Source organism: Toxorhynchites rutilus, chromosome 3 (genome assembly GCF_029784135.1).
Source record: "Toxorhynchites rutilus septentrionalis strain SRP chromosome 3, ASM2978413v1, whole genome shotgun sequence".
Lineage (NCBI taxonomy): Eukaryota > Metazoa > Arthropoda > Insecta > Diptera > Culicidae > Toxorhynchites > Toxorhynchites rutilus.
This window is the reverse complement of record NC_073746.1, coordinates 110,597,370-110,618,991: the sequence shown is the minus strand read 5'-3', so window position 1 is coordinate 110,618,991 and position 21,622 is coordinate 110,597,370. Positions and strand designations below refer to the sequence as shown.

At 39.1% G+C, this 21,622-nt stretch overlaps 1 protein-coding gene across 4 annotated transcripts in view; it reads right to left on the bottom strand.

Annotated features, from left to right (window-relative positions):
• LOC129775209 (nicotinate phosphoribosyltransferase) overlaps positions 1–21,622 on the bottom strand; it is a 62,457-nt gene that overhangs the window by 4,121 nt on the left and 36,714 nt on the right. Inside the window, exons 6-8 of one of the 4 annotated variants that reach the window (XM_055779606.1) lie at positions 15,153–15,293; positions 14,850–15,067; positions 10,674–10,936 (exon numbers count right to left, since the gene is read on the bottom strand). In XM_055779606.1, coding sequence (XP_055635581.1) covers positions 10,674–10,936; positions 14,850–15,067; positions 15,153–15,293 — 622 coding nt within the window. Of the gene's footprint in view, positions 1–10,673; positions 11,229–14,849; positions 15,068–15,152; positions 15,294–21,622 lie in introns of all 4 variants that reach the window. The other 3 variants (XM_055779605.1, XM_055779607.1, XM_055779608.1) reach the window with 3 other exon arrangements.

The following is a 21,622-nucleotide window of genomic DNA, read 5'->3' as shown; positions in this document are numbered from 1 at the left end:
GTTTCATTTGTATGGCAGCCTCCCCTTAGAGAGGAGGAAGGAGTGTCTACTCAACATAGAAACGTTTCTTGTCCCCAAAAACCTTCAGATGCCAAATTTGGCTCCATTTGCCTAATTGGTTTTCGAGTTATGCAGAAATTTGTGTTTCATTTGTATGGCAGCCCCCCTTAAAGAAGGGGGAGGAGTGTCTAACCACCATAGAAACATTTATTGCATCCCAAAACCTCCACATGCCAAACTTGGTTTTGTTTGCTTGATTAATTCTCAAATAAAACATAAAGGGCCTGGCCGGGTAAGGGAGTAAAAAGTGCCCCCAACCAAATCACTAGCTGTATGGCAAATATTGTAAAGGATATTAAATAAGAAATTTTGGTGGTTTATTTGAACCCCTATGTGGTTTCACGTAGGATCTATAGTGAAAAACGTACTTTTTCGTTTATTTCACGCCATCCTCAAAAGATCCGAGATAAAAATTTGAAAAAAATACTGAATGTGCATCTTACCACGGTATATCAAGAAAAATTATCAGAAAAAAATTTCATCAAAAATTTTAGTACCAAAAAAAATATTGAAATTTTGAATTTTTTTTTTAGATTTAGAGATTCAGTGCTACTCTAATTCATATTTAAATGTGTTTCTACGGCTTTACTAGATATGTGTGATTTTTTTGAGATTTTTTTCAGTGTTGCGCGGTATCAAAAATTTTTTTTTTTATATTTCCAAAGAGTGGTTAGGTAAGGGAGTAAAAAGTGCCCCCAAACCAAATCACTAGCTGTATGGCAAATATTGTAAAGGATATTAAATAAGAAATTTTGGTGGTTTATTTGAACCCCTATGTGGTTTCACGTAGGATCTATAGTGAAAAACGCACTTTTTCGTTTATTTCACGCCATCCTCAATAGATCCGAGATAAAAGTTTGAAAAAAATACTGAATGTACATCTTACCACGGTGTATCAAGAAAAAGTATAAAAAAAAAATTCATCAAAAATTTGAGTACTAAAAAATATTTAAATTCAGATTTTTTTTTTTGGATTTAGAGATTCAGAACTACTCTAATTCATATTTAAATGTGCTCTTACGGCTTTTCTAGATTGATAAATATCTTCAAACTGTTTTTTTTTCAAATATCTAATAATAAAAATAAAAAAAAAACACACAGTACAAAAAAATGTTATAGATTTTCTGGCATTTCGAAATTTTGAAAAAAAAATATAACTTTGAGACCCACTCCTGCTCAAATTTTTATTTAAATGCGTTCGTATGTGTCTTTTTTCTACATGTGGCGTAATTTTTCCTGAATTTTAAAGAGCATTGTGTGACACAAAAATAATTTTCTTCATCGTCTGCATTATTATTTTTATTTTTTTTTGAAATCGATTATTTTATTGTATTCGTGGTTTTCAATTGAAAGATTAAAATAAAAAAAACAAATCGGATTTGTGGTCTCAAAGTTATATTTTTTTCAAAATTTCGAAATGCCAGAAAATTTATAACATTTTTTTGTACTGTGTATTATTTTTTATTATTATTTTATTTTTATTATAAGATATTTGAAAAAAAAACAGCTTGAAGATATTTATCAATCTAGAAAAGCCGTAAGAGCACATTTAAATATGAATTAGAGTAGTACTGAATCTCTAAATCCCAAAAAAAAAAAAAAAATTCAAAATTTAAATATTTTTTTTAGTACTAAAATTTTTGATGAAATATTTTTTTTATTATTTTTCTTGATACACCGTGGTGAGATGCACATTCAGTACTTTTTTCAAATTTTTATCTCGGATCTATTAAGGATGGCGTGAAATAAACGAAAAAGTACGTTTTTCACTATAGATCCTACGTCAAACCACATAGGAGTTCAAATAAACCACCAAAATTTCTTATTTAATATCCTTTACAATATTTGCCATACAGCTAGTGATTTGGTTTGGGGCACTTTTTACTCCCTTACCCGGCCAGGCCCTTTGTGTTTCATTTGTATGGGGGGCTGCCATACAAATGAAACACAAATTTTTGAGAGTAGGGAGGGGTCTCGAACTATCATAAGAACCTTCCCCGACCCCAAAAACCCCTACATACCAATTTTCATGTCGATTGAATCAGTAGTTTTCGAGTCCATAAGAATTAGACAGACGGAAAGACAGAAAGACAGAAAGACAGACAGATAACATTTCATTTTTTTATACAGGCAAACCTTTTTTTTGTGCGGGGGATAGGGACCGCATAAAAAAAACGTGCAAAACTTCACCAGTAGCTTTGAAAACCCGTGTTCGGTACATATTTTGAAAAAAAAAAAACAGAAAGTGGGTTATATCTATGGTATAACCGCAATAGTGATGTAGGACTATCGTTGATTCAGTGATCCTTTGTTTGAAGTTGAATCTGAATCCATTCTGAATGAATGAATAAATGAATATTTGGGGGACTTCTAAAACGAGAGCGTTACGTTGGAGGTACAAGGTTTTATGCATCCAATATTGGATATGAAAATATCCTACTGATGGGGAAGAATAATCTTCAGAAGCTATCCTGTTAATTGCGATTGATTGAAAAATCAAAAAACCAAATGTGTTTGGTCACAGTGTTACATGGATAGAAAACATTAAAATAAACTCTTTCACATGAATGTATTTTTAAATTCCCAGAGGAACTGGCAGATTATTTTCAGTAACGATTAGATATTTCCACATTTTCCTCGATACTGGAAGCCCACCAGTGGTTAATGCTAATTCGATAACCACCTGTTAATAGCACTTGATTGAAAAATATTTGGTCACAGTGTTACATGGATAGAAAACATTCAAATAAACTCTTTCACATGAATGTAATTTTAAATTCCCAGAGGAACTGGCAGATTATTTTCCGGATCTTTCTCGATGCTGAATGGCATCCAAACGGAAAGTATTCCGTGCGTGTATGTGTGTGTGTAGCGGCTGCTTCGATGGTCACCTTCTCTTCTCCTGAAGGATCGGCTTCTCTGTGCTCCCTCACAGTTTCAAACAAACTGCTTGCGTTTCAGGGCAGATCTCGATCCTTCGCCGTCCAGCATCCTCAGCAACGATGTTGTCTTGTCGATGTCCTCAGGAAAAATGAATGCATCTCACCACCAGAATATCGCTTAAGTATGCTTTTTGTGCGTGATTGAATCGAGAGAAGGTGTGGTTTACGATGGCAATTTGGAAGGCAAACTAGAGGGAAATGAACTCTCTGGGCTCGGAACTTTCGGCGACTGAGCAATAACCGATTGCGGGCGCATACAATATTGGATACGGAAATATCCTACTGATGGGGAAGAATAATCTTCAGAAGCTATCCTGTTAATTGCGATTGATTGAAAAATCACAAAACCAAATGTATTTGGTCACAGTGTTACATGGATTTTTTTTTTTTATCTTCGCTTATTTTTCGTCGGCCTATTTCCGCCACTTTAGTGCCAATCACCGACATCAGGGAGGCGACTCCACCTGTTCCTACCTATCAGACTCAACAACTCATGAGCCGGGCCAACTTCTTTTACTTCCGCTCCGAAGGAAGACGTAACCAGAGATTTTTCGCCTCAGAAAATCCCAACGACGCCAGCTGGGATTGAACCCAGGCCGATCGGATTGTGAGGCTGTTACGCTAACCATACAACCACTGGCGCCGTCTGTGTTACATGGATAGAAAACATTAAAATAAACTCTTTCACATGAATGTAATTTTAAATTCCCGGAGGAACTGGCAGATTATTTTCAGTAACGATTCGATATTTCCACATTTTCCTCGATACTGGAAGCCCACCAGTAGTTAATGCTAATGCGATAACCGCCTGATAATAGCACTTGATTGAAAAATATTTGGTCACAGTGTTACATGGATAGAAAACATCAAAATAAACTCTTTCACATGAATGTAATTTTAAATTCCCAGAGGAACTGGCAGATTATTTTCCGGATCTTTCTCGATGCTGAATGGCATCCAAACGGAAAGAATTCCGTGCGTGTATGTGTGTGTGTGTGTGTGTGTGTAGCGGCTGCTTCGAGATCTTCCCGGGGAACCGTTTGTGGGATCACTTTCATTCATGTCATGCACAAACAGGCTTTTGGTGATACCGTTCATCCGCGCTTACATGATAAACGAAGAGCTTCACCACAACAGCGACAACATGCTCCAATCGCTGTTCAATTAGAACTGAGTGGATTTCCGAGCGGCGCTCGCTTATATACCGATTGGTGATTTCAATAGCCTGTTTTGAAAGCAATTTTAAGACTATTGAAACAAGTTTTGGATCAAAAAGTAACATGTATAGAACGCGTAGACATTTTATCTTTCGAATGAAGTGTTTATCATACCATTTCGTTCAGTTGTTTAGGAGCTATTAACGCTCAAAATCTCGGTTTCCTGCGTAACGCTTTCGTTTTCGAAACTTTGATTTTACACCCCGGTATAGAAATGAAAGACGTAGTCCTACGTCAAAAACATTTTTCGTGAGGTAGATAGGGACCGCATAAAAAAAGTTTCCCCCAAGAAAATAACTCAAATTCACGCCGTTCACCGTTCAATTTCCTTTTGTTTGCATGTCATGCAAAAACATAGAAAAACTTAGAGCATTTGATGGGAAGTGGCGAATGGTTTCAGAAGTGGATAATCGAGACGCAAATATGCTTTTTTCGCACTAAAATGCATAGAAACCATCGAAAAAAACTAAATGGAAGATAACTTCGTCAAATATGCTTTTTTCATATACCGCACAAAGAAATCGCACAAAAAAACCGCACAAAAAAACCGCACAAAACAGGTTTTACTGTATATAGATAATCAGAAGGGCTGGAATCGTGTACGCCATGGCATAACCCCCTCACTTCATCAGCTTGTATCAATTATAGTTATGAATATTTTTTCTCTGTTCAATTTTTGTTTTATTGTTAGAAGATAGATAAACAAATAATGATATAATAGATCGTAAAAGTGCTCTTTGTTTTATTTTTACAGAGCCCAAAAAAACGTCACTACAATACTCCCTTAAATCCTACGTTTATTCTACAAAAATTCTTCGAGGTCAGTCTCCATGGCTGAAGATAAATGTTAGATTTTAGATTTAGATAGATTTTTTTTACGAACCCCAAACGGAAGATATAGGGTAAATGATTTTGGTTTGTCCAGTCGAGAATATGATCATGGTTTGTCCACTTTTTTGAATGCTCTAATTCAGCTCATCTGGGTCAAATCAGGTACTCGAATGTTTCATATATAAAATTGTCTTTGTAATGATTCACAGTAGTTTTATAGTAGATTTTTACATATGTTTTGAAGAATTATAAACTTCACTTCATAAACTTCTATTGCTTATTTTCAATCAATCACAAGATCATTATTTGGCACGTACTCAGACCTTTTATAACTCTTACAAATATTGTAAACATCATGCTTGCATTTGTATCAGATTTACACACCTAAACCATGTAATTAATGCATTTCGATGACCTCGATTCTGATCATGGTTTGTCCGATTCACTAAGGCGTCGTGCACAAATTACGTTAATCGGATCATTATTTTTCTTGGCTGCTAAGCATAAGCTTATTCCATCGGTTATCACAGGTGCAGAAAGAAGCTAGGGCACTTTGGTCGTTCTGAATAAGTTGGATACAGTGATCCAACGTAAGTTGGAATTTGTTCAGGAAGGCACAGTTCTTCAGTAATCATAATTAATGTGGATGGAGGACCAGACGAGAACCCTCGTTTCAAAAGGATCATAGATATTATATATACAGGGTTTTCCATTTCGGGCTTCCGAAAGTATACAGCCCTGCGCTGACAACCGTTTGACATAGCTGTCAACCAAAGCGTCATATCGTTAGTTGAATGTCTGCCATTTTACAATATGGATCATTTTAGCATCACACAACGTGTTAATTTTGTTAAATTATACTATAAAAATGATGAAAAACCGGCAAATGTTTTTCGAGCATTACGGACGGATTTTGGTCGTCATGGACGGCCTACAGAGCACACAATCGCTAATGTAGTGCGTAAATTCGAACAAACTGGATCCGTAGCGGATATTGTGAAACCTGTGCATCATCGTAATGTGCGTTCGGCCGAAAATATTGCTGCTGTTGCTGCCAGTGTGGAGGATGACCCGAATGTTTCGATTCCACGGCGTGCTCAGCAATTGGGCTTGTCAAACACATCATTGTGGCGAATTTTGCATTTGGACTTGCACCTACATCCATATAAAGTCCAACTGGTTCAAACATTAGAGCGTGGTGACCATGGAATGCGTCGGGCATACGTCGATTGGGTGAACGAACAACAGCAGCAAAATGCTGAATTTTCGCATCAAATTTTCTTCAGCGATGAGGCACATTTCGAGCTCGGTGGCTATGTGAACACCCAAAATTTCCGTATATGGGGCTCAGAAAAACCACACATGATTGTTGAGAGGCCATTGCATCCGCCAAAAGTCACTGTTTGGTGCGCATTATGGTCTGGTGGAGTCATCGAGCCGTATTTCTTTGAAAATGAGGACGTCGAGACGGTAACTGTGAATGGTGAGCGCTAAGGCCGCTTGTTAACCGATTTTTTTGCCACAAATTGAAGATATGGATACGGATGACATGTGGTTTCAGCAGGAAGGCGCCACGTGCCACACAACACGACCGAACATGGCCATATTGCGAACGAAATTTGAGGGACGCATAATTTCGCGTTTTGGTGATGCCAATTGGCCATCCAGATCATGCGATTTGAACCCGCTAGACTTTTTTTGTGGGGTTATGCGAAAGACCGTGTCTATGCCAACTCTCCGCAAACTCTTGAACATTTGAAAGCCAACATTCGTGAAGTTATGACCGAGATACCGCCCCATATGTGCCGAAAAGTCATCGAACATTACCTGTTCCAGATCAAGGTGTGCGAGGAAGCCCTAGGTGGACATTTGAATGATGTTGTATTTCACACATAATGGCATAAACCAAACTTTAATTTGAAATAAAAGTTTCATCGAAATTCGAATTTTAAGTGTGTTTTATTTCAATTTACTTTCGGAATTAAAAGTTGGAAAACCCTATATAATCATTATTTTAATCAATTGAATCTTGATGCAATATTTTTTGTTTCAAATGGTCAAGAACGCATGGCTTTCAACCGAGTTGAACATCGGAAGACTATTCTTTCTAGAAGTTAGAAGGATTAATACTTTCGCATGATAATTATGGGTCTCACTTGGATGAAAAACTCAAAGCAAGGAATCCGAAACTGGAAGCGAAACAATTTGAGTATGCAGCAAAATCGTTAGATGATCTGTGGAACAACCTAGCAATCGATGGATATCCCGTTAAAGCCGAATATATTAGGCTGTCAAAAAAGTCCTGCGGTATTTTTTTTAAATTTTCATTTGTTCATAAAATTAGTTACAATCATCTGTTTTAAGTCAAATATGCGCCGTTTTGTTCGATGACTTGTTCCCAACGAGATGCCAACTTTATAATAACCATTGAAACCATCGTTGAAACCGTTGAAACCATCGTTGTGCGGTGGAAATGGAAACTGTATCGGGTCGGGTATCAAGAATAGAAAACCGCAGAAAAACAGGTTTTACTGTATATAACTTGTCTTGAAGAGCAGACCATAAGCAATCGAAATATTTTAGTATTGTAATGTTTCATCGCCTGAAAGAACATTTAACTCATTCTCAGTACTGGTTAAAATCTATCTTTCCCTTTTTTAAGCATTGAAAACACGGAATGTCACCAAAACGCTGGAATAAAGGAAGCAAGAAAATGGTCATCATACGTTAAAATCCTCAGGTATCATATCTATCATACCTTTCATTTGACACTGCTAAAAGTTCGGTGGGTAGCGCCATTTCCGAGATCCAAGAGAAGGTCGGTTCAAGACCATCGGTCGAATTAGGACCACTTCCCCCTATTCTTTAAATTTGAGAACGTATTCTTAAAATTCCTAAGAAAGCGACCCTTTCGTTGAGTAGTGACAAATCTCGATGCTCGATTCAGTCTCGAACTTCTGAAAACAAACAGTTATTTTTGTATAAATCATTATTTATTTATACCAGCTTCTGTTCCTCTCAGCCAAACACTAGATGGTTTGAAAGTACCAATCCCAATAGATTGATTGTTTGAGATTGAGATTGATGTTGTGTAAAATATCGGAACCATGATGTCGATAGAGATACTCGGAAATAGTTGAAGGATGGAAACCTCAACATTCCATCTCAAACGCTTCGTTTCGATAAAACTGCAAAACAAGCAATCCAGCTGATGATACGCATTTGAGGAAACCCTTTCTCAAGTGATCATAGGATGACGTCATCTGTTTCTCGCCGTTCCCCAAAAATTCAAGGAATGAAATGGAGGACCTATATGCGGTGAAAACACGCGTATGAGGTATGTATGGGTATTTGTCAGGTGATCTTCATCCCAACAGATCAGCAATCATATCAGCGAATACAACACTAGTATTGGACTGGATACGATGATTCGCTATAATTTTGAGACCGAAGATACTGGAGTCCAATACTGGGTTGCATTCACATCATTGGTAGACAAATGACATGGCCGGAATTGAAGGATAGTTATAACTTCGAATGGGAGAATGAAGATGGTAGATTTGTGCCGCTCTTCTATTTACGTCCGATAGAAAGAGAGAGCATTTAATCGTTCAGCTGACGGTCGTGTTCGTGTTCATTTATGATATGATTATTGGAGCCGAGCAATGCATTCTTGGTCACGTTCGAAGTACATATTAAGCCGTAGTTTTCGTGCAAGGGCAGTATGAGATTGTCGCCCAAAATGTCGATCGTTTACCACACTGATCGCACGTACGTACGGATGAAAATGTATAACATCACAGAACATCTTCTACCTCTCGGGACCCGATCAGCTGGTGCTGTTCTCATCGGCTCTCATCACACTCTCCTTTTTTTAAATCCTAGGTCTAATGATCGGCAATGGAAGGCATGAAATGGAACCATCGTTTTATCGGAACCCATTCTCCGTAAGAGGAATAGAGTGATTCACATTTTGCGTGTCTTTGATGATGTTATATTGCAGAACTGATCTTAAGTGCGTTTGTTGATTTTACATGTGTTAAAATAATAGTAGCGAACAATTAACATTGATCGTATTCATTGATATGGGTTGAGGCAATGAAAACGGAATTGTAAATTAATTGAGGGGCTTAGTATGAAAGGGGTGTAAGTGATTTGATCGATTTCTCTACATCGACTCTCTCTTTTGGTCACAGCTTAGCAGCAAATATATTCCCAGCTGTATTTGACAATGTGGAAGATAGGTCAGAACCTCATCTATCGGATTCTATAGCAAACTCAAATTGGGACGTTTTTGCAATTGAGTTATGAACTAAAGAAAAAATTGATGAAGAGAAATCAATCAAATCACTTACACCCCTTGCATTCTAAGCCCCTCAATTCTCTTCGTTCACGCTAATTTCTTGCGTCATAGCGCGATTTCATTGTGATGCGAAATGTGTGCCCTGTGATTGATGATTGCGTATGTAAAAAGTCTATTTCCGATAGACCAATGATGACATGTGAAATATTCGAAGTTGCCAAAAACTAAGTGTGCTTGTTGTGATCACAAAAATGGCCGTGTCACAGTGATCCGGAAGCAAATGCGCCATTACGAAATCACACCATCACAAGCCATGCAGTGCTCTCTCGGACAGATTGTGTGTGTCTGTGTCTGTGCGTGTGTGTGCGTACGTCGGTACGTCACTAGATCCAAGAATATTTCTAAATGGGAATACCACACAAAAACACGAACGATTACTGTTATCATTGTACCATGAAATTATTACTTGGCTGTTGGATGGATGCGAAATTGGGGTATTACAAATTTTAGTACTGGATTTATTTACGTTTTTTATTTCGAAACGAACATGATTAGTACATAACTAAAGATGAACCGAAACTAAGATAAATATATAGTATTAGTGCGTTCGGTATGTTCTAGATCCCACACAAAAAGTACGCCCCAGGATGAACCAGTTGGAAATCGAGATTGATTTCCGGATTGTGACGCGTTTAGGACAACAAATCCAGCTTCTCAGAAACATGGTTAGCTACAATGATGTTTTGTTTGATGTATGAGAACAGCTATGAGCGCTTTTGAAATCTAAACTATCGTGTATAACATTTATGTGGATTTATCAGTAACAGCCAATCTACTGTTGTAAGTGGGTTTTCAGGTGTGCTTCTTGATTTGGGAATGATAGTAACTTTGTACCACTTGGTGTGGAGATCTAATTGTGTTGTGTGATGGTCTATACCTGTTCTGTGAGCAGGATTCGGGGCATGATGCAGCTATGATTCTCGTGTTGCTTTATGTGTCTCGTGTATCCGGTTTAACATGCACATTTGCATTCGCAAATCATGACAAAACAAGTTGGCGTGAAGCGGAACTTGATTCGTTAAAGTTGGGTTATAAAACTAGGACAACAACTCCAATTAGAATGAACTTAACATATCATCCTGATGACGCAAAAAAAAATGGGACCCGTTACATAAACATAAAATGTCGCGAACTTTAGGCACTCGACCAGGATGAGAAAGGTCCAACAAAACAAAGCAAATTGAATTCCTTATAACTGGAGTTGGGGTTAAACTATCTGCTAGCGTCTATTAGTTTGCTCGGGGAATTCATTTGCTTTACCTGAAGGACTTTCCGACGGACTTGAGATGATCGATCACACAGGATCGATGTTCACGTGCATTAGCCTCACAGTTAGCACACAACAGCTGCTGGCCCGTCTCGTCGCCCCCGACGTCATAATCATCATTTTCGGACGGCCCATTTCCGTTGGTCAGTTGACCACTGTCGAAGTCATTCGAGACGCTTTCAAGTTCCGGCGGATCGACAGCACTATCATCATCATTGGTATCATTAGTGTTGTTGGCTTGAGTAGCATCATCCTGCTGAAGATTACCGTTCTCACAATAATCGTTTACACGCGTCACACTAACACCACAAGAACAACACACATTACTACTTTCGATTGGATCACTGTCTTCCTGCTCTTCCCCCTCGTTCACGCCGCCCGCAAGCATGGCGTCAGCTGCTTCCGAATCGTCCGGGGATAGGTAGGAATCGTCGGTCGGTCGGTTCATGTTAGGGTCACTGGTTAGGGGACAGCAGGGATAACAATTGGACGCATCCAGCAAGCAACTGGCGTCTCCATAGAGCGTACTTTTTGTGTCTTTCTTTTCGCTAGGGGCGGGGGTGGGTGTTAATATGGTGGCCGCATAAAGAGTATGTTGTGGAAGTCAACGACATCGGCTCGGCGCGAAACTATCTCATGCGTGTTTTGCGATGTGAATGCATATGTTGAAATTTTTTGTTCATTTATTAACTTGCGATAAAATTTCAAAATAAAATTTAGAAATGAATTGAACCACGACTAATGATTTTATTGAAGACTAATTCTAATTCAGGGGGTCTCCGTAGCCACATTGGTTGCGCGTTCGCTTAGTAAGCGATCGATCGTGAGTTAAAAACTCAGGACCCTCATTGACCATCTTTGTGTTATTACAGAATAACTACGTCCACGCAACAATCATCAGCGATGGAAATCGATCCACGGTCGAAATAAGATCGATTCATCCACTGATCAACTGCTCAACTGCTCTGCTCTGCAAGACACATCGGGCTGCTGTTCTATAAATAACTCAACAAGGATCAATCAACTGTCTCCGCTGTCCGGTCTAAATGGATAATGGAAGAACAGATCGAAAACTCTTACGCCTAAATGGCTACTGTGTAAATGTGTACCATATACAATGGTATAGAAGGGAATACTCTAACGCCGAAAAATGGCAACTGCGTAATGTGTTAATTATAGATATGATAAACATGTGACATGTAACACGATAAAAAAATCGGCTCTGTAACAGCTAAAATGCCAATGAGCCTATAACAAAAGGGATAAAAAAAATAATTCTAATTTGGGCATCAGTTGAACGGTATCCTTCTGGGGATCTCTGGGGATCTCATCACATGCGGTCCCTACTCGAAACTCATGATTAACATTTAACACAGTTTCAGGATTACTCAGCAGGATTCCGTGAGCAAATATAATTTTACCGGCGTTTTGCTCGTGAATTGAATTGTGTGAACAACCTTGAATGACTCAAGATGATCTAGTTAAGTTCATGTTCACAATTTTTCACAATGTATCGTTAGAGGTGCTGGTCACTTACCAAACTCGTGAACGCGGCAGATTTCAATGAAGTGGATTCTATTCGCGAGATACTCGTGATAGCAAAATTTTCACTACTGACAATAACGGCACATGACAATACCAAAGATAGTTCCTCAAATGAATAACTTTTCGTCAAACTGATTTTACTGTTGTTTTGATATCGATCTCAGTAATTCTGTAAGAACGAAATATCGCAAAGATTTGTGCTATATTTCTTGCTATCTCTGGAGGCGATATATATCGTTTTCCACCAGCTCATCGGAATGCATTCAGAAATATGGGGAACCGTGAAATTAGTTTAAAGAACTCTTCACTGCTCCATCTTATGTTTGTGTGTGTTCATCGAAGCTTCGAAGGGCCTTCGAGTTGTCTCCAAGTGTGGAAAAGTTCATTCGCTCATTTCTCCACACCTAATTATAAATTACTCTTGTATCTGCATGGAATAATCATGGCGAAAAGAATGCAGCAAGCAATCGTGAGATTGCACGATGAATCATTTTACGCTCTCCGACCATCTTCATTCGGGACTGATAGTGAATATAACAAAACAAAGAGTGGAAAACAACATTCAATGAATGAACACTTCTTTGGAAGGATCGCACGAAACAAAATAAAGAGTGAGTCAAAATAGACTCAATCTGCGTGTATGTATGATTTTATTTTCCCTTGTCAGCATTGAAGTGCACATGAATCTTCCTTCCCGCTCACCAATAACTTGCGTTAATATGGTCTTTTGCGTTGGCTTAGATCGTTTCATACTAGACACTAAAAAATTTTATTGCAATAGTGCACAGGAAACAACTCGATTTCAACTATCTACCTATATTTTACTGCTGCGATCGAGGCATCAATGATTGCTATTTGAGTGGAAAACGAATCATTTTACAGAAACACTCGCTGGTTCAAGAAAAAGTTTCCAATTTGATTCTCTCACCATCTAATGTCATTCCGAGAGGCAAAATTCTCCGAGAATAGATGAGCGGAATCGTGACAGTATTTATTCGTTCAACAATGAACTCTGCGAAGATGATAGGTGAATGTTTTCTGTCTCAAATAAAGTGAGGCATAAACGGAGAATAGATGGGTGAGTTTTATCTGTGTTGAACGAATTTCGATGCGATTTTGCCCATACCTGGTTGTCTCTAGCGAAACGTCGCGAAGTATGTAGTGGGAACAGTTCTTAAATTTGTGCGTGTGCGAGGATAAAATTACATATATCTGTTCGCTGCGTCAGAAAAAGAACATATGATGAAGCATATAAAATGGTAGCTGAAAATGTGCTGTTATCATACATACTGGAAGTGATCTGTGGCCATGGATAAAACAACCATTGACGGACAACAATGCTAAGAGTGATAATTTCAGTTGAAGATACCCCAGTGTATTTAATCAGATAAAAGCCCCACATGGAAACTTTAGACATACAGCAATTCCAAATGAAATCGTCCTAAAAATGCAGATTTAAAAAACTTGTATTTTTGATTCCAATGAAAGTGTGTATTCCGTTTGGGTTGGAGGAAATACGAGTTTTCCACAGCAATTGAGAATTTTTTGACTCAAGCGTAAAGGGCGTATCGATTTGAGTAAGAGAAATCTTTGATAATTTATATCTCAAAAACTATGAGTCGTACCGAGATAGTGTCTTAGAAAGAGTTTTAGAGTATTGATGATTGAATATGAAAAAAATGTACACTGAGAAAAACAATTAGTACTCTTTTTTTTATTGACAAAATAAAAATTCTATTTGCAATATCCGAAATACATATTTTTTAATTTTTTTTTTAAATTTTTTCATACAAAATAGAAGTCATGTAGAAAATTCAAAAAATGGGCCCAAGATGGTAAAACTATTTTTTGACGAACTTTGTGGAACATCGAATTTTTATGAATTTTAGAAACTTCGAGTTTTTGTATGTTAGCAGTCATTTTTAATCACAAATTATGAATCCCGATGTTATTTAAAACAAAAAAGGTTATTATCAATCTCCTTCTAAATGCAACCATTCTCGAGATATTTGAAAAAATTATTTATAATTTATTGTTTTTTTTTATAGTAAATAATCCCTTTTAATATGTTTGTTGTGTTATACCGTCATGATCATGAAATTTTATGAATTTGCTTATAATTTCCAACAACTTTTCCAAATACATCGCAAGTGAAAACTCAATTTTATCTTACAGTTCCGAAAATGACAGGTCCTGTCCTGAATTTCAGAGTGGATTTCACAAATTAATAAAAAAAAATAACGAACATGTAGATCGTTCATTCAATGATTTTTTTTATCGACGATTAAATGTATAACGCATTCACATCGCATTCCACGCGCGCTGTTTAATTAGCGAGTATTAACTTCCCGAATGTGTTTGATGTTTGAAAATTGAGGCAACATAGGCTAATTAATGTAAGTAAACCAATCAGTGTCATGGTGTAAATTTGAAATTCAAACAAACCCAATATACGATAAATAAAAGAAATCAGACAATAAACCAAGAAGGAAGAGTAGTGAAACGAATGCCGAATAAAACAGAATAAATCAACCAAGCGTAAGAGAAAACGTAAAAGGACAGAAAGACGCTAAATTATAGCAAAACAAAAACAAAAAATAATAACAATAGAAAAGTATGCACACCAAAAGAGGTTCATATCCGAGAGAGTATAGCCTAAAAGCGGAATACCTCTTAACATCGTACGTGTCGACTAGGGCCATAAAGCCGTCGGGGAATGCGATCGCGAAGGAAACCATCGCGGCCAGTTCTCCCTCGCTCGATTCATCCGTGGAAATGTCCAGCACTTTGGATAGCTGCGCCCGATGTTGTACGGCCAGTTCCAGCAGGTCGCGTTTGTCACCTTCGGCGAGAATTGCACACCCCGTTATCAAAACATTACGGTTTGATTTGGTTGAATATATGTAACGAAACAAAAAACAACATACCTGTCTCTTTGTGCTGCAATACTCGTGTTTTCAGCTCCTGGATGCCAGTGAAGGACGTAATGTACGCGTGGGCGTGTGTTCCTTTCACGGGAATGTTGAAAAGCTTGCCAGCCAACACATTGGAGGTACCATCGAAACCACCTGGAAGAGGGAGAAAGCAAACGGAGCTCGTTAATGGGAAAGTTTGTGAAAAACCGGGGAATCATCGTGCCGAGTTGTAGTTTTAATTTCTACCCATTGTGGGGGAAATTGAATCAATTAATACTGAAAGTTAGCAAGAGCCTACAAATTGCAATTTGTTAACTCGTATCGAAAATATACATAAGCAGCCATGAGTTGTTGTTTTTGCCAGGCCGCAGTGTCAGTTCCTCATCGCAACGCTCGTTAGAGTCTTTGGGGGTGTGCTTCGAAGCCTCACGTCTTCCCATGTTGGCGTGTTTCATAAACACAATTTTTATTGCACCCCAGCAAAACACCTTTCACCAGTGTAGAGATAGAGAGCGCACAACAACCGCACTACAGGCACTACGCGATGACGGTCGTCTCCTGAAAGGATCTGGACGTATTCACTCGAATTATTGATCAATCTTTCTTAATAGCGAATGAAAAATAAAACTTGCAGTCGAACGAAATATGGCGTGGTGGTGGCAGCAGCTGCTAGCGTTACGGGCTGAGGTTTTGCAATTATTCACCCCCTCAGAAAAACCTATACTGTATACACCTTTGCGATGAAACGCGAGCGATGGATTTCCTCTGCGACAGCGAACGCGCGCGCCCGTGTCTTCATTGTAGGGAAAAATACGAAAATCATCACGATGTGGTGTAAGTGATTTTCTTTCTATTTTTATGGCCAAGTTCATTCAGAATGGCAGATTGATTGGCACCGAAGATATAATGTGCCACCGCGCGTTGAACAGACACAGACTTGCGAAATGAGACACCCATAACATTCGTTCGCATGCAAAAATATGTATCATAGCGTAAGAGCTTCGGAAGTTATTAGACAACGTGATTCGACGCAATAGTGATCTTTTTTTTTTCCAAAATATATATTTTTATCAAGGCTCATATGGCTCCCGCCTGACGGGGCCGGGAGCTCAATATTTTGACAGTTTTTCTTATTATCTATGTTAGTAATATAATATGTAATCGATTACTCGCGGTCGGCTCGAGGTTAGTATTACAAGTGTTCTCGTAATTGGAATGTTGCTGTCTCCAATGCTCTGTACGTATGCCCGACACGGGATACTTCCTATTGGGATGCAGCTGACCATTAATCAGCAACGCCCCCTAGTCTGTACCCCATATCTAGCGTGGTGCGTCTTCTCGACTCGAGGAATCCAGGATAGAATGGTCACTAGCCGGCGCAATCATCAGCTCGTGTAGAGTTGTCATGAGCGGTACAACCTTTGGCTCTTGTTGAATCATCAGTGGACTGCACAACCTTCGGCCCGGGTATCTGTAAAGAGTGTGTGTATGTATTGCCGCGACTAAGTAAAAGTTTATAGATCGGATAGGAGGGATATGAAACAGGGACACAACGAAGAAAACATCATTAAACGTTGACATCGGCGTTTCTGAGGAACAGGTATAAATGAAGCAGAAGATCAGGATCACGGCTACTTGAGATATCCCGGACGGGAATATCCGATTGTCTGCCTTGTGCTCTCAGTGCTCTAGAGAACTGAGAGCGAGCAGCATGGAACCGGATACACGACCAGATAATATGATCGATGTCGTGATAGCCATCGCCACAATCACAAAGATTGTTTGCTGCGAGCCCAATGCGATGGAGATGCGCGTTTAGGTTGTAGTGATTGGACATAAGCCGAGATATCACGCGAATGAAATCACGACCTACATTCAACCCCTTAAACCATGCACTCGTTGAGACCTTAGGGATAATCGTATGTAACCAACGACCGAACTCATCTTCACTCCACATGCGCTGCCAACTTACGAGCGTGTGCTGACGAGGAATCTGAAAAAAATCATTATAAGCAATTTGCCTTTCAAAAAGTGTGCCTTCTGAAGCGCCCACCTTAGCTAGCGAGTCCGCTTTCTCATTCCCCGGAATCGAGCAATGAGAGGGAACCCATGCTGAGGTAATCTTGAATAATTTTTCGACCAAAACACTCAATAGATGTCTTATTCTTGTTAAAAAATAAGATGAGCGTTTATGAACTTTCATTGAGCGGATTGCCTCTATTGAGCTGAGACTGTCTGAAAAAAATAAAATAATCGTTGATGGGCAGTGTTTCAATGATCCCTAGAGCATAGTATATCGCACCCATTTCTGCGACATACACGGAACAAGGATCTTTGAGTTTGAAAGAGGCACTGGAATTTTCATTGAAGATGCCGAAGCCAGCGGACCCGTTTATGAATGAACCGTGTGTAAAGAACAGAGAATGACAGAGGAATTGCAAAAGTATGAGAAGCAAACTTGGTTGGGGATGCCTGGTGAAGGGTTCACTTCATGGGTAAGGTACTCATGGTATAAAGACATAAAACTTGACTGAGGAGTCAATCACCAATGGATTCATGATCTTGCAACGGATGAGAAATCTGTAGGATAATTCTGTGAACCGAAGAGTAAGCGGGGGTACTCCTGCCAAGACTTTGAGACTCATCGTATGTATCGAATGCAAACACATATTGTATCCTCTCCAGCTTGAGAATATGAATCCTGGCAGCTGATCGGAAGCAAAAACTGCCATATTCTAACACTGATAATATCGTTGTTTTGTACAACTGAATTAGGTCTCCTGGATGGGCACCCCACCATGTTCCGGTTATTGTTTGGAGAAAATTGATTTTTTGCTGGCATTTCTGTTTCAGATACGCAATGTGTCTCCACCAGGTACACTTAGAATCAAAATATACACCCAGGTATTTGAAAATCATAGAGTGTTGGATCGTTTTGCCGGATAGGTAAAGCTGGAATTGGGCGGGTTCGCACTTCCTAGAAAAAACGACCATTTCAGTTTTCTCCGTAGAGAATTCGATACCCAGCTTGAGGGCCCACGTGAACAAATTGTTCAGGGTATCTTGCAACGACTTTTGCACAGCGACGAGATTAGTACCCGTGTTGGAAATAACTCCATCGTCTGCAATTTGTCTCAGCGTGCAGTCTCTAGTTAGACAATCATCCATATCATTGACGTAAAAACTGTACAAGAGGGGGATTAGGCAGGAGCTTTGCGGTAGGGCCATAAAACTGTAACGAGAAGATTTTGAGTTGCCATGAGAGAAATTCATGTGCTTTTCTGACAGTAAATTGTACAGAAAATTATTCAGAATTAGTGAAAGTCCACGATTATGAAGCTTCTCTGAGAGAATTTCCATGGAAACTGAATCAAATGCCCCTTTGATATTATTTGATATATAGGATCAAAAAAACAAAACTTTGAGCGGTTTGAGGCACCCCTAAATCATGACCGATTGAGCTAAAACTTTGCACAGGTCATTTTTTTGGGCCAATAAGCAAAATGTACATGGTCAGTTTTTGAAATTTGACATGACCATTTTCGCTGCCACCCTAGTGACCATGTATATCGAGTATCGGGGTTTCACAGAAAAAATAATTCTTCATTCTTCGAGGAGAGAAAAGTTATGAACAGTTATGATGAGAGAAATCAAATAACAAAAATCGTATGTACTTCCATACCAATATACGGCAACCGTACACCCAAACTAGCGTTAGCAGAAAAAATATCATCTTCGGCAGAAAAAAGTGCTTTTTCGTGTGCTGAAGGATGAAATGAATCTTTGTCTGTATGGTGCATATCTCATCAGCTTGGAAAAAAAGTCTAAACGATGTCAAACGGGGCTCGAACCAAGGCCGGATGGAATGCAAGGCTGTTTTACACGACGTTATGCGCTATCCACATAGCCACTGAGGCTGTTGTACAAATACGTGAGAATATTACATCATATTACAATATGAAGTTGGATCTTGAAAGTAGGCATGGAAAGTGTTTTCTAAGAGTAAAAAGGAAATCATAAACGTGAATCTGTATTGTTTTCGGCCGAGCCGTGTATGTGATAAAGTACGCGTGAAGGGTTAAAGGGTGCTTATTTGCAATGTGTCTCTTGTTTCGCTCTCTCATGTTGCTCTCATACACTCTGTCCAACTTCTATAAGACTACCCTGATTCTATTTCGTTGCAACACAAACAGTTAGAATTCCAACAAGATACATTCATACATTGTTGAATGCCTAGAATAAAGTATATTCAACATCAATTTTGTTCAAAAGAGTTGTTTTTTTTTGCTATTTATTGTGCTAAAATATGATAATTTCAGCTGTCCAGTTTCTATAAGACCACTTCAAAATTCATAAGTATTATCAATGAAAAATTCAAAACGATCGGTTGATTTACATGTCAATAATTGGTAACCTTGCCATTTAGACTAATAACCTCGAAAATTCGTGTTGGAATACTATTTACCAAATTCTGCTGAACGGATTTCTCGATATTTTTCCATTTTTCCGAAATTGCGACCTTCAGCTCTTCAATCGTGATGTATCGTTTTCCCTCAGTGTAGATTCTGTGTACAAGGATTTCCCCTGAGATTTTCAATAGGATTTAAGTCTGGAGAGCAAACCGACCAGTCAAAAAAATAATTTTTTGGTCCCTAATCCATTGCTTAGTTTACTTGCTGGTATGAATAGTAGCATTGTTTTGCTGGAATGTGAATTTTTTGTGACGAGATCCACGGTAGGAGAGAAAATTGCAGAACATGTGTGTAATCCTTGAATGATATGAAAGCTATCTTGAGCTTGCCGGTTGCGCAGAATCCCGCCCAAACCATGCACGAGTCTCCACCAAAATTCCTGGTTGAAAAATACTGTTCCTTCTTCCGTAAATCACGCCAGTACCCTTTGACACCTTGAGAACCATCCAAGTTGAACTTTTTTCGTCAGTGAAGATAACCTATACATTGAAGAACTTTTCGTTATATTATAAAACGAAATGTATTCCATATATATTAGGCTGTCAATAAAGTCCTGCGGTATTTTTTTTGAATTTTCATTTGTTCATAAAATTAGTTACAATCATCTGTTTTAAGTCAAATATGCGCCGTTTTGTTCGATGACTTGTTCCCAACGAGATGCCAACTTCATAATACCCCTGTTATAGAAGCTCGCTTCCTTATTGGCAAAAAACTCGGATATCCAATTTTCACAGGCCTCTTTTGTGGCTAACTTCTGACTACCTAGCTCGTTCGCCATGGACATAAACAGGTGGTAGTCACTTGTTGCAAGGTCCGGACTATACGGCGGATGCAAAAGAACCTCCCATCCGAGCTCCCGGAGCTTCTGGCGCGTCACCAAAGAAGTGTGTGGCTTGGTGTTGTCCTGATGGAAGACAATGCGGCCTCTGTTTATCAAAGATGGCCTCTTCTTCATGAGTGCTACCTTCAAGCGGTCCAGTTGTTGGCAGTACAGGTCCGAATTGAGCGTTTGGCCATAGAGAAGCAGCTCATAATAGATTATTCCTTGACAATCCCACCAAACACACAGCAGAACCTTCTTGGCCGTTAATGAGGGCTTGGCCACCGTCTGAGCCGCTTCAGCGGGCTTCGACCACGACCGTTTGCGCTTCACGTTGTCGTAAGTGACCCACTTTTCATCGCCAGTCACCATCCGCTTCAGAAACGGGTCGATTTTGTTGCGATTTTTTTGCGTCAACATGTGTGGCACCCATACATCGAGCTTCTTTGTGAATCCAAGCTTCTTCAAATGGTTAATAACGGTTTGATGACTTATCCCCAGCTCTTGGCCGATGCTACGGCTGCTACTATGCCGGTCTTTCTCGGCTAATTCAGCGATTTTGTCGCAATTTTCGACGACAGGCCTTCCGGAGCGTGGCGCATCTTCGACGACCTCTACATCAGAACGAAAACGTTGAAACCATCGTTGTGCGGTGGAAATGGAAACTGTATCGGGTCCATAAACTGCACAAATTTTATTGGCAGCTTGAGATGCATTTTTGCCTTTGTCATAGTAGTACTGTAAAATATGTCGGATTTTCTCTTTATTTTGCTCCATATTTGCGACACTATAACTCACGAACGACTTAACCAAAACACTGTCAAGGACTATATTATAGCGCGCAAAAATACCTTTCCAACAAGCTATAGTATGACTCGATACAATGAATACAACTATAACTACGCGCTTACAACGACACCTCGCGGAAATACCGCAGGACTTTTTTGACAGCCTAATATATTCTTTGTCACAACATACTATGTCCCACTGTCGGTTCATGTTAGAGGTGTGCAAATCAGCTCATCATGATGAACAGCTCTGATCATATCAGCTCATCTAAATGAGCTGTTCTTTATGAACAGCTCTTCAGCTCAGTTGTCAGAGCCGACTTTCAATTTGGGTCCCAAACTCGATAGCCACGAAGCCAGTTTGAAAATGTTAAAATTCAAATGAAATTTTTCACACCATAT